Here is a 13,604-nt window from a genome sequence, read left to right on the forward strand (position 1 = left end):
GCATCCTCGCCTAGTACCGGGGCCAGCGGGGCTGGGCAGGCTCCGAGCAACAGAACACATTCCATTCTTCGCGCTCGGGCACACCCCTCCGCCGTAAGGATTGGTCCGGCCGAACCCCCCCGGCGAGCCTCGGCTCCTGAGAGGCCCGGGCGCCTGCCAATCCCCATGGGCTGTCAAAACAAGTCTTCCCTCCCTGTCACAGGCGAGCGGAGTGGAGGCAGCCGCCGCCGCACTTCCTGAGGCCGCCGCTCCGCGGTCGGCGGGCAGGTGGCTGGTGGCCGGTCCGCAGTCGCCGCTCGGGCCGCGCGCGTCCAGGCTTCGGAGGGTTCGGAGGCTCCGGGCTCCGGCGCCCGCTGTCTTTTGTCTGCGCAGAGCCGGCGCTCGCCTCCCCTCGCCGGTACCTCCCGCTGCTTTTCGCCTGCTTCTCCCTCCCGCTCACATCTTCTCCCCGCCCCCGCCGCCGGTCCGCGCCGGCCGCTGACCTCCTGGACCACAGCCCGAGGACGCCTCTGCCCGAGTGATGTCTCCTCTCTACAAAGTTGCGGCCGCCGCTGCAGCCGCCGTCGCGCGCTGAAACAAAGTCTAGCGGCGTTTCCTTCTGGTGCCTGAGCGCACCCTTACTCAGGGCTGGACGCCGCTGGCGGTCGTGCTGTCTCGCCGGGAGCCTAGAACGTGCTTGGCCATGGCTGAGGGCGCGGCTAGCAGGGAGGCTCCGGCGCCTCTCGACGTTGCGGGGGGCGAAGACGACCCTCGAGCCGGCGCCGATGCTGCCTCCGGGGACGCTGCACCCGAGGCCTCGGGGGGCCGGATGAGGGACCGTCGCAGCGGGGTTGCGCTGCCGGGCAATGCGGGGGTCCCCGCGGATAGCGAGGCTGGCCTCCTGGAGGCGGCACGAGCGACCCCCCGGCGCAGCAGCATCATCAAGGTAAGCGGAGCCACAGCGGCCCGGAGCCTGGGACTGGGTGTCGGGTGGGTAGGGGACACCCCCCTCCCCAACCCCGGGCAGGATGTTCGTTGCCCCTGGCGTCGCAGGCTAGGCATTGTTTTCTTATACCACCTTCATAGCCAAACCTTCCTGCCTAGTCCGGAGGTTCCCAGAGTCAGCTGCTGGCCTTGAGAAGCAGAAGTGACTTCCCCTCAGTCAGTGGAGGAAAAGTTCCTCTCTGCGCTCTGCGCTTCTGCGGTTTGATGGATGCTTTTCCTCATTTTCGCCGCAAGCCTCACTAACCGGTAGATGGGAGGAGGGAGGGAGGACTTGGGATAAACGCAGACTTGCGGGCTGGCTGTGCATTTTCCAGAGGAGGGCTAGCTTTCCCGAATAGCAATGGCAATGCACAGCCTACTTAAGTGTGTGTGGGAAATCTCCCCAGACACAAATAGTTCTGAAATCCTGAACTTTGCAGATAGGCAGGCAGAGTTTGCAGCGGATGCTGCAGCATACAGCATAGAAGGGATGAAGGAAGAGCTCAGAGGTTTTGAGCTGCAGAAAACACACATCCGGGAAAACGTTCCCAGACTCCCCTAGCATCCCCAGAGGATTTGCCTTTATCCATCTGCCAAGGAATTGTAAACCTTTCTTTGCCCTATTTTTTATTTATTTCTGTCTTCCACTTTGAACTTGTTTCCCATGTTCGAAAGTTCATCTTTTGGGTGTATGACTTTGGAGTAATTTTTTTCAGGTAAGAGCCCTGGTGTTAGCTCTGGAATAGGGCCTCTTAGCATAGATCCCTGCGAATACTACGTACATGTGAGATTAAAGTTGATCCTGGTAAAGCAGTCAGTGTGGATGTACACCCTTAAGAGTTACACACAATACACCAGAGGCGACAGTAAAAGGTCTGGGAGCCGCCTACTATTCAACCTACTGACTTACCCGGTAGGCTCACACATTCAGAAAGCTTGCTTAGGTTTAAACCAAGCGACCACCGTGTAAGTGTAATGCTTATCTTCTTTCCTAAGCTACCAGCACCAATGTTTGTACCACATCCACCTATCTCTAAGCACTATCTATGTTTTTTCCTCCAACACGGACACATGGAAGTTTAAAAGCTACAGGGACACTTCCTGTTAAAAGTGGATGATCATTTAAAATAACTTGTAGTAGTTTGTTTGCTTATCTATACTTTTTCATAACGTGCAAAGAGAATTATATTCTGAATGTGAATTTGGATAAGAGAAATGGCCCTCTTTTAATACCACAAGTCAGAAATCATATTGTGTCGCAAAATAATCACATTTAGGAACCAGATACATTTGGATTACACATCGTCATTGTAAGGTAGTTTGAAGTACACGACGATAACAGCGGCGGCTCTTTGTAATAGTGTGGAAAGTCCAAGTCACGAGGGCTAAGGACTGTGCCGAATCTTGTAGTGAGTTTACCTCTCTGAGGTGCTCTGTGCTCCAGGTGCTACTACAGCTCTGAAATCCAAGGGCTGTGCTCAAATGGAAGCTTGGGACTCAGCACTCAAGAAGCTGACACAGGAGGGTCCTCATTTCAAACCCAGTCTCCCGAACATACCTGGTCTCAAAATGAATAAGCCCACCCCACTTTATTTGTTGTGTGGTTCATACTCTCGTAAGGGTTATTGCCATGTAATAGTGCCTCTTTTGCTTTGAAGTTTGTTTTTGTGACAGAAGGGAAGACAGCAGAGTATTACATTTTCTCTATTTAATGGAAATTAAATAAATAGTATATAAAGTTAAAGATACTGCAAAATTAGATGAGCTATTTTAAATTAGGTTTATTTGAAGAATGTACAATGATTTAAAACAATTAAATGAAATCAAATGAGAGTAAGACTTTTTGGTTCTCCACACTCCATCCTCCTCACATAGTCTATCCCATGGCTATTAGCATTTTCTTATGCATCTTTCCAAACTACTCCATGCATTTGTAGGCCTATGTGTCTGTGCCTATGTATCTGTGGCTAACTGTTGAGGCCCTTAACATGTGCAATGAAGGCTGGCTAGAGTTTTATTGGCTTCATACCTTCAAATTTGCATCAAACATTTTTGACGCCCAGCGGATTGACTGAGGTCCTCGTGCTGAGCACATTAAGCTGCAGGGATGGTGTGGTCACTGGTGGGCAGCAGTGGCTTACAGAGGCCTTTACTTCTTCTGTGGGGGTGAGAGGCAGGTGGGCTTTCTTCTATTCTTCCTGGGAGCAGTCAGGAACATTTTCATTTACATCTTGAGTCTCCTGCCACATGACGTGGTTACTGTAATGCAGCAAAGATGAGAATTTCTAAAAAGGCATAGTCACTTTATGTCATTGTAATTGAATACATCAGAGGAGGGGAGATTTATTGTGGCTCATGGTTTCAGAGATTTCAGCCCATCATCACCGTTGCTTTTCTGGGCCTCTAGTGAGTTCATATACACCATAGCAAAGGGACAGAGAGGAGGATAGCAGGTCACTTTATGGTGGCCGGGAAGCAGAGGGAGGAGGAACTAAGGACAAGGCTTACATTTCAAGGGCATGTCCCTAGTGACTTTCTTCCTGCAAGCGGGCCTCAGATCCTACTTAACACTTTGTCCCAACAATCCCATCATGATCCCTCACGACAGACAAATCTACTGGTTAGATCTCAGCCCTTGTGATCCAATTATCTTTCCGGTGGCACCTCTGAACATCAGACTCAGGACCGAACTTTCAGTACATGAGGTTTTTTTCTTTTTGGAAGGTTTTATATTTCAACCAAAACACATGTAGTAGATGCATCTGTGCTGTACTGAGGGGTGACAGTACTTACATTGTCAGGGATTCTTTTTATTTGGTTTTGAAACACATATGTAGCAAAGAAATTTCTTTTATATTAAAATATATTAAGCTGGGTGGTGTTGTACTTGGGAGGCAGGTGGATCTCTGGGTTTGCATATATATACATATGTGCATATACATATATTTCTACCATCCCTGCGATTTGTCAAATATTAAATTCTTTTCAAGTTGACTTAGATTACTGGTTTTTAATTGTTTTAATGTGAATTCTCTATTAGCATGAATATTACACTAAAAATTCATTCCTTTACCCTACCAGAAACCAGTCTTCCTTGTATGTTAATTAAAGGGATATTTTCAGTTAATTTGCCCTTCCTAATTTGAAAACATGTGTACAGCCGAGAAAACAATTTCCTTCTGCACTGAGTGAAACAATTATACTGTTTATCTGTGCCCAGTTTCACAAGCCTTCTTAATGTCAATGTGGTTTTCTTCCTTCTATTTAGGTGTTTCTTTTTAATATTATGAGAATTTAGCTAGATTCTCTGTAATCCATTTACTTTTTTCTTGTATGATTATTTTCTACAGAATTGCCATTGATAAGTACTTCATGTTTTGGTGTGTGTGTGTGTGTGTGTGTGTGTGTGTGTGTGTGTGTACATACACTGTTATATTCATTGAATCCATCTTAATTTCTTCTTTGTGGTGGTCTGACTAGATATGGCCCTCATAGAGTTCTTGGCCTAAAGGGAATAGTGCTATTAGGAAGTGTAGCCTTGTTGAAGTAGGAGTGGCTTTGTTGGAGGAAGTGTGGCACTGTGGGGGGCTGGCTTTGAGCTCTCCTGTGCTCAAACTATGCCCAGTGTAAAAATCCAGTGTCCTGGCTACCTTTAGTTCCAATTAAATGTTTGCCTTTATAAGAATTGCTTTGGTACTGGTGTCTCTTCACAGCAATAAAACCCTAAGACATCCTTGATACATGATTTAAGATGAAAAGTTAGGAGAATGCTAATATTAATGTACAAATATTAATGTACTATTTTGTATTTGAATACATTTCTAATAAATTAGATTGCTTATCTAGTATTTGATGCCAATATTCTAATATTTAAAATATCTTTTATTTAAAATTAAGGCCAATAACTATATCTATAATATTGTAGAAATAGGAAACAGTGTAGCTTATTCTTTATATTAGATAGTGGGAAATGAGATGCATAACTATTTTGAAAACAGTTCATTTTTGTTTCTATTTTTGTCCATTTTCTTTTATTCCAATTAAGTCTATATAACTAGGCAAGGAAGTGTAATCAATACCACATTGACTGCACTGCCTGGTATGTGGGGTGAAGCTAGGTACTAGAGTGAGGATCTGAGACATACTGCAGAGCATCTAAAGGAATGGCTATTCTCTGCCTCATTAAGCTGTTATCAAGACCAATCTTAACCTGGTCTGGTGTTGTGAGCCGCAACCTCAAAGATGCACCTTGGGTACCACTTGACTCATGACCAAGTTATGACTCAGCAGAGAGGCAAAGGGGATGGAATTTACATTACATGCTGCCTATCATAGTTAAACACTAAACGAGCTTTCATACATTTCATATCCTCACGGTGAGTGTTCTGGTGTAAGGGAGGTACAGAGAGACATAATTCAAGGCAGAGTCGGGATTCACAGCCATGTTTACTTAATACCTGGAACTGTGTTATCGTGCATTTCCTCAGATGCAGAAAGTTCATAACTCAACACTTTCTAGGCTAGAAACAAGCTGAGTGCCTGAAGCATCCGAGTCTTGGGCTTGTGAGGTGAATTGTTCCTTCTCTACCTTCCACCCCAGCTTAGAACATCTAGAGCTCCATGGCCCAAGAGGGGATTAACAGTCCTTCTGGAGCCTGTGGCCCTTTTCTTAGGCCCATGTTGTGTGTGGAAAGGCAGTTTGGCTGGTGTGTACTGGATAAGGAGCATGCATGGAACACATACCTCTTCATGGTGTCAGTTTTGAAGCTCAGACCTGTTTTACATTAGGGCATTTTCTTTCCTGTGCCCCCAAAGACAGCAGAGTTTTGAGAAGAATTGTATTTTCTTTAAATTGATATACAGAAGGACCAGATACCTGGTACACTGAATGCATATTTTTATTATAGGGGAATGAGGTAAAGAGGATTTCAATTGGAATTCTGAACACAGTTTTATAAACAGTTGTAATGTGAAATTAAATATGATAAAAAACTACTTAAAATTTTTAGACATGCCAGAGTTATAAATGCTTTTGTAGAGTACCCTGGGAATTAATCAGCATATAGACTTTTGTTTCTATACCTATGTGCTGTCTAGTCTTGACACAAGTTAGAGTTATCTGGAAGGAGGGAGCCTCAATTGAGAAAATGCTACTCTGCCTTCTGGTATCCATCTGCTCCCAGAGCTGGGACTGTCTCATAGCCCTTCAGACCTAAATCCCGCCTGGAGGAAGCTGGTCTCCCAGAAGTGCTCTCACTCCTAAGATCACAGGCTCACAGGTCCACAGGAGGGACAGGCTCCAGTCAGAGACAGCAAGACCAACTAACACCAGAGATATCCAGATGGTGAGAGGCAAGCTTAAGAACCAAGCAACAGAAACCAAGACTACTTGGCATCAGTTCTCCCTGTACAGCAAGTCCTTGATACCCCAACACACCAGAAAAGCAAGATTTGGATTTAAAATCACATCTCATGATGATGATAGAGGACTTTAAGAAGGACATAAATAACTACCTTAAAGAAACACAGGACAACACAGGTAAACAAGTAGAAACCCTTAAAGTAGAAACACAAAAATGCCTTAAAGAATTACAGGAAAACACAACCAAACAGGTGAAGAAATTGAACAAAACCATCCAGGATCTAAAAATGGAAAACAGAAACAATAAGGAAATACCAAAGGGAGACAACCCTGGAGATAGAAAACCTAGGGAAGAGGTCAGGAGTCATAGACGCAAGCATCACCAATAGAATACAAAAGATGGAAGAGAGAATCTCAGGAGCAGAAGATACCATAGAAAACATTGACACAATAGTCAAAGAAAATGCAAAAGGGTCCTAACCCAAAACATCCAGGAAATTCAGGACACAGCGAGAAGACCAAAGTCTATTAAGGATAATAAGTATATTGGGGTTGGGGATTTAGCTCAGTGGTAGAGCGCTTGCCTAGCAAGCTTGCCCAGCGCAAGGCCCTGGGTTCGGTCCTCAGCTCCAAGAAAAAAAAAGACAATAAATATAGAAGAGAGAGAAGACTCCCAACTTAAAGGGCCATTAAATATCTTCAACAAAATTATAGAAGAAAACTTTCCTAACCTAAAGAAAGAGATGCCCATGAACATACAGGAAGCCTACAGAACTACAAATAGATTGGACCAGAAAAGAAATTCCTCCTGTCACATAATAGTCAAAACACCAAATGCACAAAACAAAGAAAGAATATTAAAAGCAGTAAGGGAAAAATGTCAAGTGACATATAAAGGCAGAGCTATAAAAATTACACCAGACTTCTCACTAGAGACTATGAAAGTTAGAAGATACTGGGAAGCTGTCTGACCATAAGAGAACATAAATGCCAGCCCAGGCTACTACATCCAGCAAAACTCTCAATTACCATAGATGGAGAAACCAAGATATTCCATGACAAAACCAAATTTACACAATACCTTTCCACAAATCCAGCGCTGCAAAGGATAATAGATGGAGAAAATGACACCCTAAGAAGGGGCTATAAAGCATCTTTTAAATTAGTGATTGCTATATGGCAGAAGGCCCAGACCATTGTGGGTAGTGCCATCCCTGGTCTGGTGGTCTTGAGTTCTATAAGAAAGCAGGCTAAGCAAGCCATGGGGAGCAAACCAATAAGCAGCACCCCTCCATGTCCTCTGCATCAGTGCCTGCTCCCAGGTTCCTGCCCTGTTTGACTTCCTTCAGTGATAAACAGTGATGTGGTAGGGTAACATTTTGAAGAAACTCTTTCTTCCCCACGTTGCTTTAGTCATGGTGTTTTATCACAGCAATAGTAATCCTAACTAAGACAACTGATATGTGTTAAAAACTTTAAATAACAAAGAGAGAACCTGACATTCATTGGAGCTGACCAGCTTTCGCTATGGGGATAGCTGTTAGCATGCTGTGGCATCTGCAGCCTCAGATGGGGTTCTCCCTCTGCCCTCTGAAGCATGAGCCAGCTATATGTGTAGCACTGAACCTCTTGGTGGGTTTGTCCTACTATCCCAACAACCTTAGTCAGAAAGCCTAGTTTCTCTGAAATTGTCATAGAGGAGTAACCACAGTCACCTTAAGGGAGTTTCTTATTTCAGTGCTTTTCTAGTGTGTCTTTTAATAGCACCTCTTGGGAGAAATGAGGAATAAAACCTTGGGTAAATACCTTCTTACATTTTGATGAAAGGCTTTAGAAGTGCCTGTTAATCAGTGTTTGCTATAATTCTTAGAATTTATAGATTTGCGTTTCCTTTTGGTAAAGGTTTAAAGAGTATAATTCACTTACATAGCCACTGAGGGGTTAACACACATTGTGATTACCTCTGAATAGTTGTCCCAAGTATTCCCTTTTACAATGAAGCAAACAGCCAATTAAATGTTGCACAGTAAAATGTCAATTGAACATTTATTGCCAAATAACACCTCAGGCACAGCAGGGCATTATGAAGAAACATCAGGAGACAGCCCACATAGCTTGGTACTACTGAACAAACAACCCATTAAAAGTGCTTTTGGGTAATGCTAGAGCAACTGATCAGGCAACGAGTGACCAGGGGAGAGCTCAAAGAACTGAACGACCTTCTCAGCATCTCTGTTCAGCATTACTAATAGTGAATAGTAAAATAATTCTATATTCAAGCCTAATGTCCAAATTGCCAGCCATAACATTGTATATTTAAAAACTATCTATATTTAAATGGATAGAGGTCCAGGGGTACCATGTTTCTTGAGCCTTCCTTTGTGATATCACTATTGAATGAACCACTGGTTCTAGGAAGAGGAGAGAGTTATTGAATTGGACTTTCAGTATAAATCTATGGTAATAAATAAATAAATCTTTTTATAGTAAAATCTGTCAGCAAAATATTATGTTTTGACAAGTGTTTTAATCATAAGGTTGGTTTGGAGTTTCATTTAATTTATTCACCTCTGTTTCCCAGTTCATCTTTATATTCCTGTTCTCACAATGGAATACAACAGAGTTTATTATAATTAGTGATTATATTATGCTAATAATAACAATAATAATGACAGAAGACCAACTTCTATTTAATATTTTTGCACTGTTTAAGTATTGGTCTGGGTATTGTATTTTATCAAACACCGATGGCAATAAGCAAGATTCTAGTATGACAAGGTGTTGAAATTGTTTCTTAGATTTAACATTGGGATTATTTGCAGTTTTATTTGTAATGTCTTGTGTCGATATGTTTAGGAGAGGTATTATCTGTTTTATTTTGAATAGTATCATTTTAACTCACCAAATTTGTTATCAGTTTAGTATTATTTTGAGAAAAGCAGGATTACATATGTGAGTAGAAAAGAGCTATCATTTATATTATCATTCTCACTCTAGGAAGTTACATCATCAGTCTCACTAGGAAGTTACATCATCAGTCTCACTCTAGGAAGTTACATCATCAGTCTCACTAGGAAGTTACATCATCAGTCTCACTAGGAAGTTACATGATCAGTCTCACTCTAGGAAGTTACATCATCAGTCTCACTCTAGGAAGTTACACCATCAGTCTCACTCTAGGAAGTTACATCATCATTCTCACTCTAGGAAGTTACATCATCATTTTCACTCTAGGAAGTTACATCATCAGTCTCACTCTAGGAAGTTACATCATCAGTCTCACTCTAGGAAGTTACATCATCAGTCTCACTAGGAAGTTACATCATCAGTCTCACTCTAGGAAGTTACATCATCAGTCTCACTCTAGGAAGTTACATCATCAGTCTCACTCTAGGAAGTTACATCATCAGTCTCACTAGGAAGTTACATGATCAGTCTCACTCTAGGAAGTTACATCATCAGTCTCACTCTAGGAAGTTACACCATCAGTCTCACTCTAGGAAGTTACATCATCATTCTCACTCTAGGAAGTTACATCATCATTTTCACTCTAGGAAGTTACATCATCAGTCTCACTCTAGGAAGTTACATCATCAGTCTCACTAGGAAGTTACATCATCAGTCTCACTCTAGGAAGTTACATCATCATTCTCACTCTAGGAAGTTACATCATCAGTCTCACTCTAGGAAGTTACATCATCATTCTCACTCTAGGAAGTTACATCAACATTCTCACTCTAGGAAGTTACATCATCAGTCTCACTCTAGGAAGTTACATCATCAGTCTCACTCTAGGAAGTTATGTATTTTCTCAATCTAGGAGGTTACACATTATTCTCACTCGGGAAGAACAATTTTGGAAACAATCCAATCCACCCCAAACATAAAAACTAAACTGTTTGGTAAGTGCATTTAGTTTTTCAGTGTTTTTGTATTTATAAATTATAGAAGTATGTAATATTTCTTTTCTTTCTGTTGTAGTATCAAGGATGGGGCTCAGGATCTCAGCCACTGAACTATGTTACAGCCTTAGGGTGTAGCTATTATAAGCAAAGAGATTATGTTTGTCCTTAACTGTAAAACTTTGTATTAAAGTTCAAAATACTTTGGGAGATAACATCTGTTTTGCTCATTCTTTTATTTTGACCTTTCTCAAGAGCCTTTTAAAATATGCTAATTCTGGATGAAGCACTGACTAAGCCCAGAAAGTATGTACAAGTTAGCAAGCTTGTGTTGTTCACATGGTATAAAATCAGAAAGTATGTACAAATAGCAAGCTTGTGTTGTTCACATGGTATAAAATCAGAAAGTATGTACAAATAGCAAGCTTGTGTTGTTCACATGGTATAAGATTCTGGTTAGAAGGGATATGATTGTGATGTCGTGAGAGTTTGGAATCTAGATAGAGATGTTCAAATTCAAAGCATGTCTCTATATAATGCCAAGGGAGATAAATACACAAATAATATAAAAAGAGACAAAAGAATACTATGCGTAGCTGGGACCAACATTATATTGTGGAACTGGACCCAACCTTGTAGTGAGCAGTTTTTTCTAAGCCTAAATGAGTTTAGACCAAAGCAGGTGAAGAGCCTATGTGGTTAAAGCCCACACACTCTTTAACCTGAGGGCTGGAGATGAGTATGATATTCAGGTACACCCTGAGGCCAGAAGGGGCCATGGTTTCCAGGGCTCAGAACTGGGCAGGACCAGGCTCCAGCCAACGGCATTAATGTCAGAAGAATGACTTGTCCTCCATTCCAGTCTATCTTGAGTGTTGGGTTGATACTACATGTGGGTTATGGTATCTCTCTCACTGGAGATGTTACCTCATAAAGTACAGTCCAATCGGCATCATTAAACTTACAGTTTCCTACTTATTGATCATGAGTAAATTTTGGAAAAGGAGATAGGGGATCTGCTGTAAGGGAATGGAACCTTTTGCTACCCTAGAGGTTTTCATACAAGATGCAAAATCGTTTTTAGTTTCGGCAAAGCCCAGTTTTAAGACATTTTGGAGTTATTGATTCTGTACCATAATTAAATAGTACATATTTAGAAATTTTATCAACATTTAAGTGGTTTAATTTTTCTTTTTTATTGGATATTTTTAAAATTTTTCTTTTTAATATAATTGACAAAATACAGTATTATCTTGAATAAGTTATCCTATTGAGAATTTTTTCTATAATACTAGAAAATACATATTTGTTCTTTGAGTCTGGCATGATTTTGAACACTTAATGTATATTAAGTAATTTAGATATTACAATAAGCATATGGAGGTGTTATTATCAGCATCAGTGTAAATATCAGTTTGCAGATGAGATGTTAAATGGCTTTTCCAAGGTCTCACATGACTAACAAATGCAGAGCCAGATAAAGAGTTCAAATGTTTGCAGTGACCCATCTGCCTCTGCTTCTTACGGGCTGGGACTAATGGTGTGTGCACACTCCTGACTGCTTCAACTCTTTATGCTCTGTGTTCCCCTAAATACTACTGATTGATTTTTACCCGGTGCGCAGGAAAGAGCAGGTTTTAAAAACTTGTACCCTTGCACAGTAAGTTCAGCTGACAAGTCAAGAAGAAAACATTCCGTAATCAGCGTTGGGGAATTCTCTTTGGAATTATTTGAACATATTTCTCCCCCTCAATCTTACAGCTTTTCACATGAAAAGTTGATGATTTTACACTAATTTTGTGTTCCATTCTTTTCCTTGAGAAGACTGGGCCCCCTGGCAGTATATTTTTGCTTCTTGACAAAAGTTAGCATTAAGCAGTGGTTTATGATACATCTTTAGAATAAATTATACATGCTAAAGACAGACTATTAATCATTACAAACTGATAGGGTATTTTATAGTTTGATACTTTTGTCTTCCATCGATAAATCAGCAAGGAGTGTCTGAGTTCCCAATCGATAGAAACTGCCATTTTCTTGATAAATGAATATGATGTTGTATAATTGGGATTTCCTCCTGTTATCTCTGGGGAAGGTATAGTACCTCTCACACGGGAGGAGCTTAGTGAATATTTGATGAATTTATTAAACTAAAGGCTGTCTGATCACTTAATGCTTTTTGTTTTGGTAGAGAAATTTTGAAGTCATTGGGTAGGAAGGCCGGACATAAGATTATGTTATAACCGCCCTTGTGTCTACTTTACTGTGTTAAAGGTAATTGTTCTGCTATGCTGAGACACAGCACTGGAGCAAATGGTACCTAGAGGCTTGTCCCCATCACTAGGAGACTGTGTCAAAAGCCAGTCAGTTCTCTTGTGTAGTTATCTATCTGCAGTTATATTGGATTGTTGAAAAGAGGTAACGTATTTGGTTACATTCTCTCAAAGTGGATTAAGATTTTTATTTTGCTGAGAAGGTTTCTATCAAATGTCTGAAACTTACAAACATATTTTCAACTAACATGTTCTGACATGCTGTTAGTGTGGGGTCAAGCTGGTCTTGCAGTAAGTGCATTAGTGTTTCCTAGAGACATTAGAGACCAGCCACTGGCAGCCTTTTGTGTTTTGTTTGAGACAGCGGCTCACTGTGTAGCCCTGGCTATCCTGGAACTTGCTGTGTAGACCAAGCTGGCCTTGCAGTCTCTTGACCGCATTCAAAGGCACATTCACTAGGAACATAACTAGATGAACAGTAGGAAGTCACACAGCAGGGAGAAGTCACCTCACACCACCGCAGTTAAGCTTTACTAGTGGCTGAGGACGGTGGGAGGAGAGTGAAGGACCAGACGTGCTAGAGGCAAGTGGGTCAAATGGAACTGAGGAAAAGGCTCGGTTTCTTTACTGGGTTCATTGTGCAGAACTGGAAATTTGGAAAATTAATGTTACAGATTTTGATAACTTTTGGTTCTTTGTAGTACATTTTAATCGCTTTTTAACACATTTATTTTATCTTTAAATGTCTTATTTTGGTGTGTGTGTGTGTGTGTGTGTGTGTGTGTGTGTGTGTGCGCACGCGTGCGCACGCCATAGTGCATGTACAGACACCAGAGGACAACTTTTCTCTTTTTACTGTGGGTTCTGTGAATTGAATTCAAATCCTTCGTCCTGAATGGCAAACGCTTCTACCTGCTGGGCTATCTCACTGACCATCACACTAACACATTTAACAGCAATGGTTAGATACAAGGCTGCATGAGTTTAGAGATCTCTGGGGGTGGGGTGAGACTGAGTGGGGACACTTGGTATCAGTAAGAAGCTTTGTCTACTCCCCTGTTTTTAGCCCCAGGCCTAGGAAATGCCAAAGTGAGTCTTCATGCT

At 41.7% G+C, this 13,604-nt stretch overlaps 1 protein-coding gene across 1 annotated transcript in view; it reads left to right on the top strand.

Moving 5' to 3' along the window:
• The first annotated feature begins 215 nt into the window (after window positions 1–215).
• The window catches only part of Plcl1 (phospholipase C-like 1), a 337,263-nt gene continuing 323,874 nt past the window's right edge, over window positions 216–13,604 (top strand). The window contains 1 exon segment of the mRNA NM_053456.2: window positions 216–925. Within this exon segment, the coding sequence (NP_445908.2) occupies window positions 683–925 (243 nt within the window). The 5' untranslated portion in view covers window positions 216–682.

The sequence above is a fragment of the Rattus norvegicus genome, chromosome 9 (genome assembly GCF_021556685.1).
Source record: "Rattus norvegicus strain SHRSP/BbbUtx chromosome 9, alternate assembly SHRSP_T2T, whole genome shotgun sequence".
Classification (NCBI taxonomy): Eukaryota; Metazoa; Chordata; class Mammalia; order Rodentia; family Muridae; genus Rattus; species Rattus norvegicus.